This window comes from Cervus elaphus, chromosome 18 (genome assembly GCF_910594005.1).
Source record: "Cervus elaphus chromosome 18, mCerEla1.1, whole genome shotgun sequence".
Classification (NCBI taxonomy): domain Eukaryota; kingdom Metazoa; phylum Chordata; class Mammalia; order Artiodactyla; family Cervidae; genus Cervus; species Cervus elaphus.
Genome location: NC_057832.1, coordinates 93,665,303 through 93,687,797, shown reverse-complemented (window position 1 = coordinate 93,687,797; position 22,495 = coordinate 93,665,303). Strand labels below are relative to the sequence as shown.

At 39.6% G+C, this 22,495-nt stretch overlaps 1 protein-coding gene across 23 annotated transcripts in view; it reads left to right on the top strand.

The window, feature by feature from the left end:
- CADPS2 (calcium dependent secretion activator 2) overlaps nt 1–22,495 on the top strand; it is a 571,224-nt gene that overhangs the window by 197,914 nt on the left and 350,815 nt on the right. For all 23 annotated transcript variants that reach the window (XM_043872603.1, XM_043872601.1, XM_043872591.1 and 20 more), the window contains exon 3: nt 5,201–5,533. In XM_043872603.1, coding sequence (XP_043728538.1) covers nt 5,201–5,533 — 333 coding nt within the window. The remainder of the gene's footprint in view (nt 1–5,200; nt 5,534–22,495) is intronic.

The following is a 22,495-nucleotide window of genomic DNA, read 5'->3' as shown; positions in this document are numbered from 1 at the left end:
GACTTTTGGTGGAAAATCAGAGAAGAATTTTTAAGCTGGAGAAGAATTTAAATGATCAGACTAAAAATAACTTTTTTTTTTTTTTAATATCAATGAAGAGCACAACTTGGGGAAAATCAGAGTAGAGTGGCTGTCAGGAAAATTTCCAAGGCAGGAAGGCCAAGTAAGAGGCAGCTACTCATAGTCTCAGTGAGGGGCATGAAGAGGTGAGGAGGGATTTTAGACGGATTTGGGAGTGGGTAGGATCAGCAGGGTTCAGTGAGAAGGTGTATGTTGGGAAATAAACATGGAGGAGATGGTGGAGTTAAGAATGGTTTCCAGGTCTCTCCAGAAGCAGGGGGGAGGTACTGATAACTCACTGAAGCAGACTGGGCAGAGGGTGAGCAAATAATGCAAAAAGTCATGAATCCCATTCAAAGTTTGTTTATTTATTTTTTCAGTGGGTTTTGTCATACATTGACATGAATCAGCAATAGATTTACACGTATTCCAAGTTTGTTAAGTTAAGGGTGTCAGTGGGATGTGTAAGGAGAGCTCATGAGTCTCTCGTGAAGGTGCCATCAAGCTGTCCAATGAGACCACACTTATCCTGTGGCTCAACTGGCCTAAAGAATTCATTTTCCAGCCCGCTCCCTTGGTTCTGGGCTGCCTGCAGAGGACTGTTAGACGGAGAGCCTCAGTTCCTTGCCTCAGAGCAGCTTACATCCACCCCCAACCCCCACCCTGGGCAAGGATGGGAGAGCCCATGGTAGGCTTCCATATACTAGTCTCACAAGTGACATACTTCACTCTTCTCTGTTGTCCAGACCTCACACTGCCCTTGTTTCCTGATTGGTCTCCCTCATTGCCTACATGTCATTTCCCAGTTTCAGCTTTTCCCCTTCCTCTCATTTTCCTTTTCACCCACGTTTTCTGGAAGGACAGTTTATATTTGCTGTCTTAACATGGATACAAGGTGTTGTCTCCTGCTGCAGATCACTCCCTACTGTTTATCTGTCTTCTCTGCCACAGGTGACCTGACGGTGGTAGAACCAAACCTCTGCCAGTCCTTGTGGGACTTGATTCTCTCTCTCTCAGGACTGTCTCCTCTCCTGGCTGCTAATGTGTCATTTTTTTTTTTCCTTCTTTTTCTGTGACACAACCCGCCTCCCCCTGGATCCCATTCTTCTGCCAACTTACTAAATGTAGGTGTTTCAGAGAGTTTTGTTCCATACTCTGGTACTGTTTATTTGGTTTTCAAAGCTGGACATTATCAAAACTAAACTAATAATCGGTGACCGTGCCCCCACCCCATCTACCCACCACCATTTGCAACCCCTCCCCTCCACATGTTGTTCTGCCTGTATTCTTTAATTATCTGTGGCTGGTGGAATCCAGACACCCCAGTAAAAACTGAATCGTCATGTTTTCCGTGCCTTTACACGTCCTAGAACTCATCAGGATGTGTTAATTGTCTCCCTTCTGCCTCTCTCTCTAGCCCGTGATGCTTGCCCTAGATCAAGGCCTTCATGCTTTTTGCCTGGTCTCCTGTGCTCTCGGGTAGCCGATCCCAATCTCTGTTCTGGCTGATTGTCACCACCAGCTGTTTGTCTAAACCATACTTCTCAGTGTCTCAGCAACGAGGTTACCCAGCCATCATCCTGACCCTCCAGCAGGGCTCAGAGTCCTGGCTTGGCACAAACTGCATTCGGCCATCTGGTCTCTGTTGGTCTGGTTGGCTCAACTTTTGCTCCCTTCACCCTTATATTGAACGTTCCTGGAGTATAAAAATTCTTATGTTTCCCTCAAAAGGTCTTGTGATTTTATACTTTCTTGCTTTTTATCTTTTATTTTTCTGAAATGTATTTTCTTCTCCCTTTTCTCCTTACTCAACCCCCAGGTCATTCAGATCACAGGCCCTTTGTCTCTGTCCTGTTTTTCCCTCCTCCCCAACCTTGCCCCCCAGATAACAGGGTTCATAACTTGCTTTTCTTTCCCTCCCTTTGCACAGCTTTAGTCCTCTAGGTTTCTGCGTGTCCTTTCTCTCAGGTGGTAAGAGCTGTTTGAGAGCAAACAGCTTTGGTTCACTTGTGTTTGTGTCCCCAACTCTTAGCAAAGTGCCTGACACATTGTTACCACTTAGGAAATGTTGATTCAGTAACATGAAATTGGACTGAGTCAGTATGAGTGTAGGTATGGTTTTATAGGGGAAATTAAGACTCTATAAACCTAAGTTCATCAGTGCCCTTGCTTCAGAAACACTGTTTGATGACTTGGTAGAATTTAATACTAACTGTTAAACAGAAGAGATTGGGAAAAAAAAAAAAAAAAACAACCCTGAAACCCCTGCCAGCTAAAAGCATTAGATACCAAAGTAATTAAATGTTTTTCTGAAGCCAGTCATAAGGTATTTATGTTGTACTTGAAAAATATCTTGCCATTCCAGCTTTATATGATTACTACATTTTTAAAAATTGTTTCCTTTTCAAATATCTTCCCCTTAGAAGTAGTCTTCCATGTAACATTTCAGTATTTCTGTATCATGGTGCAGTCCAGAGACAGAAACCACACAATAATTGAACAGGAAGATGTATTATAAACAATGAGAGATTTGCTATGGTGGGCAAGGAAAATGCAAGCATATAGGAGTAGCAGGGCCCCCAGGGAAGCAACAGGTCTGGAGGAGGGTCCCATTCCCTTCAGCCCAAAGGCTGGGGGCCACCTCTCGCTGGAGAAGAAGGGGTGTGCCCTACAGAGACATTCACTGCCGTGTTGTACCAGTGGGACCCACGGGAGTCTGCCTTCTGCAGACTCCGCACAACTGCCCAGGAACCTGCCAGTCGGAGGGTGCCTCTCTCAGCCAGCCTTGGGTCTGCAGAGAGGCTGCCCCAGGGATGCTACCACGTGCCTGTAGGTAGACGAAAAGAATTAAGAACTAGAGCTCTCTTCCTCCAGTGTCCCTCCAGCACCCTCCAAAATTGTGCCAGCTGCCAGAGACAGGGTCATGGAAGGCCAGACTGGAAAGCAGTGAGTTGACATTGGCAGTGCATTTAGATAAGGAGGAGAAAAGAGATGGAGACACCCGGTGTATTTAAAGGTATAATAGTTAAAGGCATTTTTAGGTAAAATATACTATTAAGTATCTTAATTTTATTTTCCTTGATCTAAATAAACTCTTCTTATACCTATGACTTAAGAATTAACTGTAATTGAATCATAGCTGGTTGAAAAAAAAAAGGAAACACTGAGTATATGTGTCATATGTTTGCCTGCTGTAAAAGTCACAACCATTATAAGTTCTTGTTCAGTTGCTCAGTAATGTCTGACTCTTTGCGACCCCATGGACTGCAGCATGCCAGGTTTCCCTGTCCTTCATCATCTCCCAGAGCTTGCTCAAACTCATGTCCTTTGAGTCCATTCCATCCAACCATCTCATCCTCTGTTGTCCACTTCCCCTCCTGCCATCAATCTTTCCCAGCATCAGCATCTGTTCTAAAGAGTTGGCTCTGCACATCAGGTGGCCAAAGTATTGGAGTTTCAGCTTCAGCATCGGTCCTTCTGATGAATATTCAGGATTGTTTTCCTTTAGGATGGACTGGTTTGATCTCCTTGAAGTCCAAGGGACTCTCAAGAGTCTTCTCCAACACCACAGTTCAAAAGCATCAGTTCTGTGGCACTCAGCCTTCTTTATGGTCCAACTCTCATATCCATACATGACTACTGAAAAAACCACAGCTCTGACTAGACAGACCTTTGTTGGCAAAGTAATGTCTCTGCTTTTTAATATGGGGTCTAGTTTTGTCATGACTTTACTTCCAAGGAGCAAGCTTCTTTTAATTTCATGGCTGCAGTCACTGTCTGCAGTGATTTTGGAGCCCCAAAAAATAAAGCCTGTCACTGTTTCCACTTTTTCCCCATCTATTTGCCATGAGGTGATGGGACTGGATGCCATGATCTTAGTGTTTTGAATATTGAGTTTTAAGCCAGCTTTTTCACTCTTCTCTTTCACCCTTGCCAAGAGGCTCTTTAGTTCCTCTTCACTTTCTGCCATATGTTAGCAAGTTAGTCAACCAAAATATTCAAGTCAGGAATCTCCCCTGGCCAATGAACAAAGATAGGAAACAGCATTTTATATGAATGGTCTGAAAAAGGGAGAAATCAAGTGGGGACAAGGTTTAGGACACGGTAGCTCGGATGGCAGTCATTGGGGCTGCTTTGCATGGACCGTGCGTGCTGCTGGGCCACATGCAGACGGACATGGTAGTAGCAGAGAACAGGGAGTGGGGTGTTGATTTAGGAGCACCTCGGTATCCTGAGTCAGTTCTTAGGAAAATGATTGATATTAACTTGTCTTCCAGAAGTCTCAGCAACAGATGGAACTCATGGGGGCTATGTTAAATAGTCCTGCAGGCTCTTTGGAAGAATGTTTTGTTGTTATAGGAAGAAAACAGGAATAAAATCAGTCTCATGTGACCTATAGAGGATTCATAGAAAGTTTAATGACAGAATCAATGTTTGATGAATCCTGACTGATGTTTGTTGATAGCTGGGTCTTTGCTTAGAAGAAAGGAGAGATTTGAGCCAAGTCTGATGTCTCCCACACAGGATGACCTTACTACTAGTCACCCATCTCTTCCTACCCATTTCACAAGTGTCTCTCTCCCTAGTTGTCATTGTGTGTATTTTATTTCTTACCTCGCATTCGTGGACAGCTAGAAGTTTCTTAGATTTTGCTTTTCCATCATGGATTCTTCGCAGCTGTGAGAAGTGTATGAGAAGTTGGGGATCTGGTGAAGTCATGGATGGGAACAGCTGTACCCCACCCCCGGCTGTGCAGGAGTTGTGATTAATGATTGTACCTGGAGGATATTGACTTAGATACAAGACGTACCACACTGTTAGCCTTAAGGTATCAGTTGCAGAGATCCCCCCACATGACCTTCAGGTCCCCCTATGACCTTCATGTGGGGAGTCTGTAGGTCAAGGACAGATCATCTTAGGAGGTCCTCAAAACTCATTGTTTTTTCTCCTAAATATTTCAGCATCTTAAGAGAGATGATTTGGAGCCTCCATTTTGTCAGTAGTTAGCATGTTTTACAGCACATTTGAACCACTGAAGAATGTTTGGTGTCATAACTCTTGGATTGCTAAAAGCAGTTGGTGTTAGTGGCCCTACCTAATTGTAAATGGGCTTTTTTTTGTTTGTTCGTTTTGTTTTCAGGTTTTTCTGAAGAGTGATCGAGTGGCCAGAATGGTTCAGAGTGGAGGATGTTCTGCCAATGACTTCAGAGAGGTGTTTAAGAAAAACATAGAGAAACGTGTGCGGAGTTTGCCAGAAATTGATGGCTTGAGCAAAGAGACAGTGCTGAGTTCCTGGATAGCCAAGTATGACGCCATTTCCAGGGGTGAAGAGGACTTGTGTAAACCACCAAACAGAATGGCCCTAAGTGCTGTGTCTGAACTTATTCTGAGCAAGGAGCAACTCTATGAAATGTTTCAGCAGATTTTAGGGATTAAAAAACTGGAACACCAACTTCTTTATAATGCATGTCAGGTAAGTGATTATGCTATTTCCTGTTCTGCTGTCTGACTCAGAAAATGAATACCAAGTGTTTGCAAGCCTATAAAGAGGTACTTTACGTTCTCTCATCACTTTGTTTGAAAATTTGAGTGAAACTGAATTTTAATAAGTCAGATAATGACATTTGGAAGAAGCTTTAAAGAATTATTTGATAGGAGAAGAAGAATATCTGTGCATTTTATTCAACAAGTAATTGTTCACATGTGCCCTATCTTAGACCATCAGATTTGTACCTGTTGGGTATATATGGGGCATGCCCTGAATAGTAAAGTGAAAATCATTCGTTATCTGAAGAAGCTTGGCAATTCATAATAAATAGGTATTCCTCACTGCAAAATAATTTTTCATAAAGATATGATACTCATCTTCAGAGTTTTATGGCAGTGACTGAAATTTCAAAATTTTCCTTCCTTAACCCAGCCAGATAGAATGAATTGAAGAAGGTTGCTAAATTTCATAATTTAGTAGTGACAGAGTAAATAATACATTTCCTCTTTAGTTGTTATTTTAATCACACATATCAAAAATTGAATAAAATGTCAGGTTTGTTCCATGTCTTTCATCTTTAGAGCCTATGATTTGTCTAAATGTATGCCTTCCATAGTTGTATTTTGTTTGCTTATTTTAGTGGTATAAATGATTGAACTGTGCCCTAATAAACAATGTAAGTTGACAAAATTCCGGCATTTTAAAATTTGTGTGTTCATTAAGAGTGATACTTCTTTAATGTACATATGTTTACATGTATTTTAAATCTTTTTGCAAATCTACTTCTCAATTTCTGTATTCTATATGTATCATTTACTTTGCGTTACTAATTTGTGAATCATTTCCAGTGAATAAATTAGCAGAGTTAATTAATAGACAAGCAATGTGGAACCTTAACCCTGTGAACAATTCATGCATTCACTATAATTGTTTTCACTGTGTTATTAAACCAGGTGGTGGTTTTGATAATATTGGAGGATGCCTGTAAAGCTAAAATCTTCCATTGTAAAAGAAACCCAACTGGGACTTTGTATTTTTAATGAAACAGTAACTCACTTTTATAGTTAAATATTGATGAACATAATTTATTAGTAAGAGTCAGCTTTAGACATTCAGTAGATGTTTACCAACTATTCAAGTCAAAAACTTTGCTAGGTATTAGGGAAACCAACCTAAACCAAATAAAATATTTGTTCTCTATGTACTGAAGCCTTAATAGAGCAGATAGGCCTCTAAAATCCATTATTACAAATGCTTTAGAATTTATCCTGAATTTTACAGGGTCATCACATAAATTCCTGTGGACCTGTGAGTTTAAATTAATTCAAGATGTGTTACATTTAATCTTTTGCTTACTTTTACAGATGACTTCTACAGTAATGGTTTTGACTTTTGACCCCCTGGTTTCTGTCCTCTGTGGTCTGGAACATACTTCTAGTTTAAGTCTCCATCTATAATAACACATGTATTTTTTACCTTCAGTTCTATTGGTACTTAACCTGCTGTATCTTGAGACTTTTTAGATTGATACACATTTAGCATTTTATGTCTTTTTGTGGAATTAACCTTTTCATATAAACTCCAGTTTTGTCGTTGATAATCTTTTTTCTTTTTTCCAAAGTCTGCTTTGTCTCAAACTCATAATAAGGCTTCTTCAGCTTTCTTTTGCAAAAATTTTTATTGGAGTATAGTTGCTTTACAATGTTGTGTGTGTTCCTGCGGTACAGCAAAGTGAATCAGTTGTATGTGTACATAGCCCCTTTTCTTAGTTTCCTTCCCGTTTAAGTCACCACAGAGCATTGACTAGAGCTCCCTGTGCTTCCAGTAGGTTCTCCTTAGCTGTATATTTTATGCATAGGCCTGTACATTGTCAGCCCCAGGCTCCCAGTTCATCCCATCCCCCCAGCTTCCCTCTTTGGTATCCATAAGTGTGAATCTTCCTCCTATTTTGCAAGAAACTTCATGTGCACCATTTTTCTGGATTCCACATATAAACGATATTATACATTTTTTTTTTTTCCTGACTCACTTCACTCTGTTGGACAGTTGCTAGGTCCATCCACGTCTCTGCACATGGCACTATTTCATTCCTTTTCATGGCTGAGTATACTTTAACTTTCTTTTGATTAAGATTAGCATGGTGTATCTTTCTCCATCTGTTTACTTTTAACCTATCTGATCCTTTGTTTAAAGTGGATTTCTTGTAAACAGTACTTTACTTCTTGTTTTTGTTTTTAATCCAGTCTGACGTCTGTCTGTTAATGGGTGTGTTTTGGCCACTGTATTTAAAGTGATGGAATTGGATCAAATTCCAGTCTCTGTAATGTTGGCACTTTTATGTGTTTGTTCTTTGTCTCCCCTCCTTTTTGTTGCCTTCTCTAATTTTAACTGGATTTTTGTGTTGTTCCATTTTATAGCCTATTTTGATGTACTGCCTATCTTTTAAAAGTGTCTTTAGTGATTGCCCTTGGTCTTACACTATGCATTTTAATATAATCTAAGCTCATCTTCAAATAAGCTTCAAATAAATCATCCATAGGGCTTCAAGTGTAGTAGAGCTCTCCCATAGTAGAGAATTCTCAATTCCTCACTCACATTCCTTGTGAAATTTCTGTCCTTTATTTCACTTATAATATGTTCTATTCACCCAGCATATGGTTACTACTATTGCTTTTAACAGGTAACTTTTAGATCAACTAAGAATAATAAAAATTAAAGATACACACATACATAATTTCACCTCATTTATTCCTTCTCTGACACTTTTCTTGCTTCATGTATAAGTTTCTGACCTGCATCATTTTCCTTATCTGAAAAACTTAACATTTCTTGAAAGGCATGACTACTGATAATGAATTCACCCAGTTTTTGTTTTTCTGATAAAATCTCTTCCTCCTTTATGTTTAAAGGATAATTTCCCTAGATATAGACTTACCAGATTTTTTTTTTTTTCTTTTAACACTCAAGATTTTTCTCCATTGTCTTGCTTGTGTGGTTTCTGAGAAATTTGATCAAGCTCTTATACTTGATGTCTCTAAGTAAGATGTTTTGTTTTTGTGTTTCTGTTTGTTTTTGTCCTCTGGCTTCCTTTAATACTTTCTCCCTATATTAGTTTTTTGTAGTTTGAATATGATATGCCTGCCTACATATGAGTTTTTAATATTTTTCTTGCTTGGTGTTTTTTTCACCTTTCTGAATGTGAGGGTTGGTGTCTGTCATTAAATTTGGAAACTTCTCATCCATTATTACTTCAGATATTCCTCATATCCTGTCTTTACCTTCTCCTGCTAGTATTTTAGTTATCTTTTTTATGTCTAGTTATGTTATTCCTTATAGTTCTGGAATGTTCTGTTTTTGTGTGTGTTTTCATTTTTTGTTTGCTTTTTAGTTCTTTTTCTCTTTGCATTTCAGAGAGGAAAGTTTAAGCTGACCTTCAAGTTTGCTGATTGTTTCTTCAGAAGAATTCTGATTCTAAAGAAAGAATCAGCAGGTTTACCGATGAGCCCATGGAAGGCATTGTTCCTGTCAGTGATTTTGATTTCTAGCATTTCCTTTTGACTCTTTTCTTAGAGTTTCCATCTCTCTACTTATATTACTCAGCTGTTCTTGCATGGTTTCAACTTTTTCCATTAGAGCCTTTAATATATTATTAACAGTTACTTAAATTCCTTGTTTGTTAACTACATCTGTGTCACATCTTAATCTGGTTTGGAGGCATGATTTATCTCCACAGACTGTTCTTTTTTCTTTTTTGCCTTTTGACATGCTTTGTAACATTTTGTTAAAAGCCAGACATGTTGTATCAGGTAATAAAAGCTGTGATAATGTTTGCCTTTAGTGTCAGTGTTTATGTTAGTCTGACTGGGAGGTTGGTTGGGTTTAATGTTTGTTGTAGTACAAGAAGCTTTCAATTCTTCTAGTGTCCTTGTCTTTGTCTCTTGACTTGGTCTTCCCTAAGTATTCCTCTTCAGAGTGTATCTTGCAGCTCTTTTAGCCATGGTGAGCTGTTATTCTGGAGCCACTGGTAGTGTGGTAAGGTGTTGGGGAGAAGGGAGTGTGTGTGTTCTACAATTTGATAAAGTCTCAGTCTTTCAGAGGACCTATGAAAAGGCCCCAATTCTGGGAAAGATTGAAGGCAAAAAGAGGAAGGGGGCAACAGAGGATGAGATAGTTGGATAGCATCACCAACTCAGTGGATATGAATTTGAGCAAACTCTGGGGAATAGAGGAGGCTAGAGGAGCCTGGTGGGCTGCAGTCCATGGGGTCACAAAGAGTTAGACCCAACTTAGGGGCTGAACAACAACAGTGTCTCAGGGCAGTGACCTTCACAGATGTTTCTATCCTTTGTCCATGAATATTGTTTTTCCTCTTTATCTACATCCCTTTTTCTCCTTCCCTAGCTGAAGCATCCCTTTGTATTTCCTTGAAATCTTGACCCTGTTCACACTGGATTTTTTGTTGTTATTATTTCCTATAGACGTGACAGACTGCAGAGGACTACAGCGGACAGCCTCCTCCTTCTCTAGCTGGGATAAGTTTTTCAGGGTTTTCTTCTAGCCAAGTCTTTCCCCCTTTGTTAGGGAGAAGAATAAGGGAGATATAACAATGGCTTTTCTTCCCCTCTCCCTGCCAAGTCCACATGGGAAACCTTTTTGGATCCTTACCGTGAGAATTTGATGAGGTTACTGGAAGCAAGCCCAGGAAAGCATGAGAGCTCCCTTATGGTTTACAGCCCCAGGAGTTTCTCACTCTAGGCCCTCAGCTTCTAGTAATTTACCCAAAATTACTAGTCAGATAAATGATTCTATATTTCTGGCATCCGTTGACTTCTGCTCCAAATGTAGTATCTCTCTGTTTTGCCTGTGTTTCCAGATATTGGGTTAGTGGTTTGCCCTGAAACCTCAGTTCTCCAATAACTAAAGAAAAGTCATTGATTTTCAGCTTGTCCAGCTCTTATTGTAAGGACAAGAGGGATGACTTCTTCCAAGCTCTTTATATGTCTGAGCTGAAACTGGAGTTCACTTCAGTTCTAAGATTTGAAAGAAAAGCTTAGAGATTTTTTGATTAACTTAAATTACAAAAATACTCATACATAAGCGAAGAGCTTTCCTTTCGAATAACAATCAGTTTTCAGAAGTGAGGAAAATGGATTGTTAAGAAAAACAGCTGAGATTCTTTTTTTTCCCCTCAAGAACCAATCTATCTTATCTGTTCCTTTGTTGTCTTTCAACAGAGTTTAAAAAAGAAAAGGTTATAGAAACCACAGAAAATAGCCTGCCCAGTATAAGAAAGAAATGATGTGAGGAGAGAAATCCAGAGAGCAGGGCTTGGAGGAGCAGAGAGGGTCTAAAGCTAGCTGAGTGACTGGCACCTGGCTCCAGGTATACGTTGGTGGAATTTTCTCCACTTTCCCTGGGTCTCAAGAAAGGTGCTGAGGCTCTTGCTAAGTGTAACACTCTTGCTTCTGTATTTATTTACCCTTGTCTGACCCCTTGTTTTTGCCAACAGCATCCTCCTTGTCGGTGTTGTTCAGTCTGTCAGTCGTGTCCAATCTTTTGTGACCCCATGGACTGCAGCACTCCAGGCTTCCCTGACATTCGCTGTCTCCTGGAGTTTGCTCAAGTTCCTGTCCATTGAGTCAGTAATGCTCCTAGGAGTGTCCTCCTAGGAGATCTCAAAGATGTGTTGTTGCTTCAGGGTCAGAAGCTCAGAATAGGAAGCTGTTCTGCTAGGACATGCAGGAAGTCTACAGCCAGACAGCCCCTGGGGACTTGGGAAGGAAGGGATATGAATGAGGAGACACAGCCGGCAAGAACCTCACGTGGTTTTGTAACCCTTGTCCCAGAGCTCTGGGAATTGCATCTAGAATGGTAAATAGGAAGCCATCTTCTGAAAAAGCATAGGTGTTTCTGTGACTTCCAGTCAAAGCGAAGAACTTAATAAATTCAGAATGAAGGCATAAAAGAAACTCTTAAAGCACTAATTTAGAAGATAGCACATATCACAATTAAGTTATGAAGCCAGGGATAATCAAAAGAAAAATTATTTACATGGTATCAGAAATAAAGCATAAGAAAACCCACGTATGACATAGATGAGTGATTGTGCTATTAAAACTGTCAAATTTGGGATTCTTTGGTTTGAGAATATCGTGTTTGCATTGGAGCACAAAATGCAAAGGAAAAAAGATGGAAAAAGAGTGCAAAGTGTACATTCAGCAATGAGCAACATAACAATACCACAATCTGACACCATTAGCCGTCATTTACTTGAATCAGGGTATTAAAGTAACAAGGGTGAAAGAAGCCCAGTCTGTCCAGTAGAAGGTTTAATTTCAGGGTAACTCTAAGGAAACGCAGTGGACTTCAGGTAAATACAGTTACACTTTTGGGAAAATGAAGTTAGTTGATATTAATGCTATGTGTTTTATAGTCTTGGATGTAATTTTTATTCTTTTAATCACCTATTTTCGAATTAAAATACTGTTGCCTAAGTGGTACTAGTAATGAATCAGCTGCCTTTCTTTGAATGGAAATGAAATGCTTTTTAAAGATTATTTAAAAATAAGACAAAGGATGGTGCGGTTTGTTCAAATCAATTAGTTAACCCATTCTGTGTAATCCTGTAGGGAATACAGATGGGAACATAGACGTGAGATCTAGTTATTTGCTAGCTTTAATTTAAAAAAAGAGAAAAACACTGCTGTACATGCCTCAGTGATGTGGTAAGTCCCTGATACACCTTCTCGAGGTTGAAGATGCCATGTTGGGGAGGACTGTGTAATCTTCAGGTGTGTTATGAAAGAGGGTCAGGAGGACAAGAAGATGCTATGTATTCTGGGGGAGGGAGGAACATGTGCAGGTATGGAGATATAAGCAGACCCTGGTGCCACGGGGAGCTGCTAGTGTAAGGAGGGGTTGGGGCTGTGGTTTAAGGTGATATTAGCACTTGTGGGTAAGGCTGTTGTAGATTGCAGAGACACACTCCTAAATGAAAATGAGCAGAGTCTGAGCAGTGGAATACACAGTCCCATATACAGACTGTCATTCTCCCTCTTCTACCTCTGTATTTTAAGAGGATTAATTAACTGAATTTTACAGCCATCTAAATCCTGATCTTTTCTGCCAAAGGCAATCTTCATTAATCTTTCATTAATCTCATTCCATTCACTGGAGAAAGTCTCACCATGTTGACCCAAGAGTCAAAGCAAAGTTAACTGAAAATTGTCCTCTTTAAATACAGCCCCCAGCTCCTCCTCCAAATTCCTTATGTCCTGCAGACTCTTAAGAACTGTGTTAAGTAATACTCCTGAGTTGTTTGGATGTTTGTAAGGAATAAGCAGGAATATTTAAAAAGTGAATAAGTTAAAAAGAAGAGTTAAAAGTATTGTGTTCAGTCTTATGATTTCCTTTCGCTAAAAGTTATCAGCTTTAGAGATTAAGCACTTCAGGTCTAGAAATTAGAAAATAAAATAATCAACAGAGGCAGTTGCAATGCCTCTTGCATCTCTCATTGTGAGAGTCTTCATTTGGAAAGCGCAGGAACCATGAGGCATCCTGTTCTGAAGACCCCCTATCAAGGTTGTAAAGAGAAAATAGGGAGAGATGTGCTTTCTCAGAGGAGATTGATATCTGCCTTTCACCACTGTCATCTTTTTTCTCAGCTAGTAGCATGTGGCTGATAATACATTTTAACATAATTTGTCTACTTTGGCAAAAATAGAAAAGCACATTCTATAGAGACAATTACATTTGATAACAAAAATCATTTGCTAGATAGGAAAATAAAGTTGAGGAAATAACTGTTAGCAAGGTATATCTTTCCTTGTGAGTGTAATTTTAAATCTTAAAATGCTTGAGGGAAATATTCAAGTGAATGTCATTAAATGACAATTGTCATGTTTTAGGAAATAGCAAGAAGCAACTGAAGACCTTGAGACTGATTGGATCTTATAATACTTTTGAAATCCTGAATTTAATAATTGGAATAGCTATAAAGTTTATATACATATTCACTTTTAAAACTGAAGGTATCATGATATAAGTTGATGAATCTGATTTCAGTTAAATGAATTGGAGTTTAGTTAATAATATTGAATCAATTTCTTCCCTAAAAATTAAGGCTTAAAAATTGTGAATACCACTGTATTATATTCTTAAATCAATTTATAGCTTTTACCAGTGTTGCTTCATTTGACTTTGTATTATTTTTTTTCTAATCTTTGGCCTCTGTGTAATTGTATACCTTGGCTCAGATGGTAAAGAATCTGCCTGCAATGAGGGAGACCCAAGTTCAATCCCTGGAATGGGCAAATCCCGTGGAGAAGGGAACGGCAACCCACTCCAGTATTCTTGCCTGCAGAATCCCCATGGACAGAGGAGCCTGGCGGGCTATAGTCCACGGGGTCGCAAAGAGTCGGGACATGATTGAATGACTATCACTTTCACTCATGTGTAGAGGAGCTACATAAAAATATTTCTAAGTAAGATTTCCCCTAAAATGTTTGAATTTGTTTTTGCTTTCTCCTGAATCTCATCAGATAAAAATATAGGTTACCATCAGACATTCTGTGCATTATTTTTCTTCTTTACCTTGATCTAGCCTATCCAAATTAGGATTTTATTCCAATATTTTCACATTATTTTAAATGATAAGACAACAGAAATCTACAGAGATAAGGCATTTTTGTAATAGTAATAGAAGGGAAAAGTGTATTTGCCAATGAGCTTTGTGACCTGTTTTCATCTCTTCATGAATGAAAAAGTATTTGAATCTACTGTTGCAAGTATAATAATATGAGTGCTGTTCTCAGTTTTTCATGCTTGTTAATAAAAATATCCTATCAAAATTGAAATGAAATATATGTGATAAACATATTTCTTTCATACACTCAAAAACGCTTGTTGAATTCCTTCTAAAAATACCAGTTAACAAGGAAGATACAAAAATGACAAGATTTTATCTTTTCACTCAAGGTAAAATGACAACATTTTATTCTTTTCCTCACAGTGTTTGGTGTGGTCAGGAGACAGGCATGTAAACAAAACATGATGAATGGTATAATTAATGTGTGTCTGTGAGGTTATTTATGAGGCAGAATGTGAGCACGTGTATGGCAGTATCTTAATTTGGTACTGGACAGTCTGCATGGATTTCTTTAGTGCTCCTCCCCTCCACATTAGAATGACCTGAGGAGCTTTAAAAACCATTGGATTCCTGGGCCCCACTTCAGACTAAGTGAAACAGCCTGTGGATGTGGGGCCTAGTGTCTGCTTTGTAACAGCTTCCCGTGTGATGGCTGAGACTCAAGGACCCCTGACCTGACAGTTCATTTGAGGACTTCATGCCATGGTCATATGTAACTGTAGAGGAGCCTGGGAAATAGTCTTGCTGTGTGCCCAGAAGAAGAAATGATTTGGAAGAATGGAAACTCAGTCCTATTTTGGAGCTTCCGTGAAGGTTCTGAGGAGGACAGTTCCTGAATTTTGGAAGCTGCACAGAAATTTAGCAAGCTGGAGGAAAACGACATGTACAGAGGCACGAGGAGAATGAAATGGCTTGGTATCCGTGGGGGTTGTGTTTTGCTGAACTAACAAATGAGACTACAGAGTTAGGAAAGAACGTAAATGTTAAGGACCTTGTATGCTAGTTGGAAGAGCTTGGGATTATCACATAAGGGAACACTGTTGGTCTGTGAGCGAAGGAAATGACAGGAGCGAGTTGGGATTCTGGAAAGATCGCTCTCTGTGGTCTAAAGAATGGATTGCATGTGGCCCACCCCCTGTCTCACCTGACCTGTGGGCATGGCCAGCATTGCTAGAGACAAAAATGGAACATGACCTACATGTTAATCATGCGAGTAGATTTGAGGCTCTGCTTCTTGCCCGACTGTGCTCCTGTTTTCCTCTGTTGGCTTATGAAGTTCCTAGACAACTGGATTTCCCTTGGGCCTCTCTCTCCATATTCTCTTGGATCCATACCCTGACTATGCTTCAGAATCCTACTCTGTTCCCTCACTTGGAGCTTTAACCTGAGTCAGAGCACTCGACCACCAGCTCGCCTTAAAAGGCACGTGTGCATGCTCAGTCGTGTCCATCTCTTTGCAACCCCATGGGCTGTAGCCCTCCAAGCTCCTCTGTCATGGAATTTTCCAGGCAAGAATACCAGAGAGGGATGCCATTGCCTCCTCCAGCAGATCTTCCCAACCCAGGAATCAAACACACATTTCCTGCATTGGCAGGCAGATTCTTTACCACTGCACCACCTGAGAAGCCCTTGTCTTAAAAGGGATGTGATGAAAACCCAGGAATTCAAGCAGAAAATGGGACCAACTTGAGTCTGTAGTTTAAGATACACTGTTCTGTAGAACTATGGGTACCATCTACCTATTCCTCTCTCTCACATTTTATAGAAAAAATAGTATGCTTTAATGGCTCTCTTCCATTTACATTGCTGATATTTCTCTGACACAGCATTTATATTAACCCTGCTCTGATAGGGGCATCACTGATTTGAGTTTCTTTCAACATAGTACCCATTCTGTCCAGATACTGATCCAGGCTGTCTGTGTATAGCAGTCTCTCTTTCTATGGAGCAATGTAGTAGGGTGAAGGCATATGTGGGGAAAAATCAAGCATTCCATTGTGTACCTGATGGAATCAGAATGTTAGTTGTCTATGATGGTAGGTGGTAGTCGATGTCTGAAATTTCAACAAGAGATCAGAGCTGGAGATAAAGATTTGGAAATCATTTTGATAAAGGTAGTCTTTTAAGTCATGAGACATGATGAAATCATATTGGTAGAGTTTGGACCTCCAAAAAAGGGAGACACAGGACAGAGGCCTGCGGACACTAGGATTTAGAAACTGCACAAAGGGGAAAGAGCCAGCGATGGAGGAGGAAGCCAGAAAGGGTGGTGTCAGAAAAGTCACGGGAAGACATTTCAAGGAGAGCAGTTACCTGTGCCACATGACAGCAAAGTGACCCCTGAGTTTGATGAGTGGAAGACACTGTTGACAGGGGAAGCTTTTCTAGAGTGTTGGGGAGCAAACCTGATTGGAGTGGATTAAGAGAAGAACCAGGAAGGTAAAAAAGAAGTGTTAACAGGAAAACTTTAGGGAATCAGCTAGCAGTGAAGAATGAATATTAGTCAAGAAATTCCTGCTATCTAGTATATTGAATCATTTTATTTAAAAAAATTTACTGAATGCTTGCTATGTGTCAGGCTCATAGCATCAGACTTGACTCTTAGTTGTCTATTGCTTTCAGGTTTTTAGAAATATATGGCCCACAGAACCTTGATTTCTTCTGGTAGGTGGTCAGGAAAACTTGTTCTTACAAAGCACTTTTTGAAAAGAAGAAACTTGATAAAGCTAAAGAACAGGGATTGATGTATGCTTACAAAGAGTATTCTGTGAATTTAATACTTTTAGCTGATTATTGGGGTCATGATATCCTGAATCCTCTGCTTAAGACCAGAAAGAGATGAAATACCTCCATTTACCCTAATCACTTTAGATAGAGCAGGGCCAGTTGATCATTATCTTAGTAAGATTTTCCTTGTGTAATGGGTAACAGTGATGTTTTTAGCTATTAATATTTGTTACAGACTGGTAGAAAGTTCTCTTGTTAAATGTATAAAAATGATGTCGTATCCTATTTGCAAAGTGTTTTCATGATCCTGATGTGAATGTCTCCAGATGAATGGCCTTTATATCTTGTTTTATGAAGCCTCATCACACGTTTGTGAACTTACTGTGTACATGGTATGGTACCAAGAGGAACAGTGTTTGAAAAATATAAATAGACTTGCTACCTGGTTTGTATGTTTGAGAAATCATATGCTGTTAGGACTGTTGCACTGAAAAGTATTGCAGCGATTTTTTTTTTAATTTCACTGTGCTTATTTTGAGTATCACTTTCTTTCACCTTGTTCATATGGATCAGCTCTTCTTTCCACTCTTTTTGTGGCAGACTTCTGTATCTGAAACTTCTCAAAATCGGTAGGTTCAAAATACTGTTTTTTTTCTCATCTCAAACCTGGTTCTACTTATCTATATCCATCTTTCCGACTCATAACCAGGAGCTGTTCCTTTTTTACTGCCTTCAGTCCAGACAATAGCCTGGCACTATTACTTTCTCTCTCTGTTGTATTGTCTGTTCCTGTCTTAATTCCACATCCATCCCCATAGCTAGAAGCTTCAGTACCTCTCATATGTAGCATGATGGTAACCTTTCACCTGCTTCCCTCTTCCAATCCTATGCATCTTTTTGCCAGATTAATATTATTGAAGTGTTATCCTGTTTTCTTCATAACCCACGGCTCGGACAGTAAAGAATCTGCCTGCAATGCAGGAGACCCAAGTTCAATCCCCGGATCAGGAAAAACCCCTGGAGAAAGAAATGGCAACCCACTCCAGTATTCTTGCCTGGAGAATCCCATGGACAGAGGAGGCTGGTGAGCTACAGTCCATAGTGTAGCAAAGAGTCAGACATGACTGAGCGACTTTCACTTTTCACCATCCTGTTCTCTTCATGACCCAGCTTTGAATAGGGAAAGAATATGGTGCCTTTCTTAGATTCTTCCCCAGATTCTCCCCCTGTGGGTATTCTTTACGTATCTCCTGTGCAGGGTGAGCCAAGTCACTCCCTGTTCCTCATTAACACCCTGTATTGTCTTGACTTTTCATGTTGTCTCACTTTACTCTCTCCACTTGGAATCCTTCTTCTCCATTCTTGAAAATGCAGGAAAATTCCACTTCCACAAATCCTGCCCTCACTCGTTTTTCTTACATATCACAAGAAGTGGGGAAATTCCATGAGGAATATACAGTTCCCTATCATATTCATGTGTATTAGTGTTAGTCGCTTAGTCCTGTCCAACACTTTGCAACCATAATTGCTGTAATTAGACTGTATTGTGATAGGTCTTGGGTGTGTAAGGGGAACACATAAGGTCATAGTCACTGACTGAGTCATTCCTGTCACATGTGCTTCACTGGGCAGCAAGGGAGTGGTACAGACTGACCCGTCCTTCTTGGTGAAAGGTAACCCTAATTTAAACGTTTCTGTCCATGGACTAAAAGCATCCTCTTTATATTTGAAGTCATCTGTTCCTTATATTGTGATTAGACTGATTACAGAATGTCTCAAGTGTATTTCTCTCTTATACCTATTTTTCTCTGTGCAAAGATTTTTGTCACATACCTTTTAACACAAAATTATCCCCGCCCCCACCCATGGTCACCTCCTCATACCTAGAATGAGTGCTGAGGTCACTTTAGTTGTGTCTGACTCTTTGCAACCCCATGGATTGTAGCCTGCCAGTCTCCTCAGTCCATGGAATTTTCCAGGAAGGACTACTGGAGTGGGTAGCCATTCCCTTTTCCAGGGGATCTTCCCGACCCAGGGTTCAAACCCAGGTCTACTGCATCATTGGCAGATTCTTTACCGTCTGAGCCACCAGTTGTTGTCCAGTCATTGTTGTGTCTGACTCTTTGCAACCCCGTGGACTGCAGCATACCAGGCTTCCCTGTCCTTCACTATCTCCCAGAATTTGTTCAAGCTCGTGTCCATTGAGTCGTGGTGCCATCTAACCATCTCATCCTCCATCGCCCCCTTCTCCTCCTGCCCTCAATCTTTCCTAGCATCAGGGTTGTTTCCAATGAGTCAGCTCTTCCTACCAAGTGATCAAAGTATTGGAGTTTCAGCTTCAGCATCATTCCTTCCAATGATAATTCAGGGTTGATTTCCTTTAGGATTGAACGCTTTGATTTCCTTGCAGTCCAAGGGATTCTCAAGAGTCTTCTCCAACACCACAGTTCAAAAGCATCAATTCTTCAGTGCTCAGCCTTCTTTGGTCCAACTCTCACATCCATATACGACTGCTGGAAAAACCATAGCTTTGCTACACAGACTTTATTGGCAAAGTAATGCCTCTGCTTTTTAAATACACTGTCCAAGTTTATCCTAGCTTTTCTTCCAAAGAGCAAATGTCTTTTAATTTCATTGCTGCAGTCACCATCTGCAGTGATTTTGGAGCCCAAGAAAATAAAGGCTGTCACTGTTTCCACGTTTGCCCAATCTATTTGTCATGAAGTGATAGGACTGAATGCCATGATCTTAGTTTTCGAATGCTGTTTCAAGCTAGCTTTTTCACTCTTAACTTTCAGCCTCATCAAGAGGCTCTTTAGTTCCTCTTTGCTTTCTGCCATTAAATTGATGTTATCTGCCTATCTGAGGTTGTTGATATTTCTCCCAGCAATCTTGATTCCAGCTTGTGATTTCATCCAGTCCAGCATTTTGTATGATAAACTCTGCATATAAGTTAAATGACAGGGTGACAATATACAGTCTTGATGTACTCCTTTCCCAATTTTTGAACCAGTCCGTTGTTCCAAGTCCAGTTCTAACTGTTGCTTGTTGACCTGCATACAGGTTTTTCAGTGGCAAGTAAGGTGGTCTGGTATTCCCTCCTCTTTAAGAATTTTCCACAGTTTGTTGTGATACACACAGTCAAAGGATTTAGCATAGTCAATGAAGCAGAAATAGATGTTTTTCTGGAACTCTCATGGCTTTTCAATAATCCAACGGATGTTGGCAATTTAATCTCTGGTTCCTCTGCCTTTTCTAAATCCAGCTTGTACATATGGAAGTTCTTGGTTTACATACTGTTGAAGCCTGGCTTACAAGATTTTGAGCATGACCTTGCTAGTGTGTGAAACGAGTGCAATCGTGTGGTAGTTTGAATATTCTTTGGCATTGCCCTTCTTTGGGATTGGAATGAAAACTGACTTTTTCCAGTCCTATGGCCACTGTTGAGTCTTCCAGATTTGCTGGCATATGGAGTGAAGCACTTTAACAGCATCATCTTTTAGAATTTGAAATAGCTCAGCTAGAATTCTATCACCTCCACTAGCGTTGTTTGCAGTAATGCTTCCTAAGGTTCACTTGACGTCATGCTCCAGGATGACTGGCTCCAGGTGAGTGATCACACCACAGTGATTATCTGGGTTATTAAGACCTTTTTTGTACTTGCCATTTCTTCTTAATCTCTTCTGCTTCTGTTAGATCCTTGCTGTTTCTGTCCTTTATTGTGGCCATCTGTGCATGAAATGTTCCCTTGGTATCTAATTTGCTTGAAAAGATCTCTTGTCTTTACCATTCTGTTGTTTTCCTCCATTTCTTTGCATTGGTCACTTAAGAATTTTTTCTTATTTCTGAGCCACCAGGGAAGCTAACATAGCCTTACCCACCTCTTGTATTGCATTGTAACAACTTGAACATATTAAAATATTTTAATATTTATACCATTAATTACACTGTAATATTTCATGTATTTCCTGTTGGGGGACTCATGGCAAGTGATCAACAGAGTGTAAGCTGGAGGTGAGGTGTTGTGAAGGAGTAAGTGGTGGTTATGTTGAACCTTCAGGTCAAAATACAAGATTCAGACCCTGGCCTTTCCAAGTATTAACTGTGTGACCTTACCCTAGAAAATGACTTAAAACTATCTGTGCTTCAGATATTTCATCATTAAACTGGGATAATGGTAAGAACTATTCCATATGGTTGCTCTGAGGTTTAAATGCAATAATGTTTACAAATGCTTAGAATGGTTTCTGACATATAGTGCTGTATAAATTTATTCTTATTAGTCCTGAGGAGACTAAAGTTATAAACTGCACTGCAGAGTTCTCTATAATCACTAATAGTGTCTGTGTTATTTTACTTTGTGTTAAAATCTATTTCATTGTTATTTCATTAATGTGAATGTATATTTACTTATTTTATTGAGGGAAGTGTAGTTAGTAAATAATTGCTTGAAAATGTGAGCTCATGACTTCTGTCTAGAAGATAAAATGTTAATACCAAATGGAATACTAAAGAAAATTTCATGATGTGTAAAAATTTGCAAAGTAATACCTACCATTTTAGAGAATATATATGACTGTTCTCCAGGCTATCAAAGTCCTCTGGTTTTTTTTTTTTTTTTTTTTTTTTAGTCCTCTGGTTTTTATGTTTGAGGTTAAATTTCTTATGTTCTTACTTTTGAACTTTTTGATCCATTATTTAATATAGTTTAGTTCAAATCACATAGGGCAATTTTATATCTAATTAACTCATTCATCTTTCTCCTACTTTTAAGTAGTAATGACAGGGAAGTGTAGTTTGGGAAATTCATTTTTAAGACTCTCAGAACTGTGCTACAAGAATCCGTGGCAGAACTGCTATTTCTGAGTCAGGTTCCTTATACATAATTTAGAAAGTAGATATAAGAGTGTTCTCTAAAAGCTTTGCCTCCAGCAAGAGAGTGGTACCTGATTCATACATAACATCATACAGGCAATGTATTGCTCTCCAGAGTATGGGAATAACTTCATTTCCTTATGTTCTTTTGGTTGTATGAAATTGCACAAAGAGTTTTAGTTACCTTGTAGTTGCTGGCTAATTGTCAATGATCAGAATAGCAGGGAGGAAGATTTTTGTTTGTTTGTTTCTTTTTTGGAGGGAGAGTGCTTCATGGAAGATGAGTCAGTCTGGAGGGATGTTAGGGTCCAAAAACCCTTCAAATACAGGTGGTGGTATTCTCTGTATTTATTGTATGTTAAAACTGGGAGTAGTTACATGAATCCCACCATTGGAGATGGATTGGTTTAGGTCTCTTGTCAGGGTGGTAGGATGAGCTAACAAGGGTCATATGTTGCAGTGTGAGGTAGAGGTCATAAATATCTGAGAAGCTGAACAATTAGAAGACAACTATGAGAGAGAGGTCATCAGACAATACCTGCTTTGTTACTCGGTGGGTAGGTAGGTCATCTTCACAGAAGATCTGGAGATTGATCTGGGCAGCGAAGGTGAAAGCATCCCAGGCAGGAGAAACACAAGCAAAATACACGATTGGGAAAATTTAATGTGTTTTGTGTATAATGGGCAAACTAATTTGT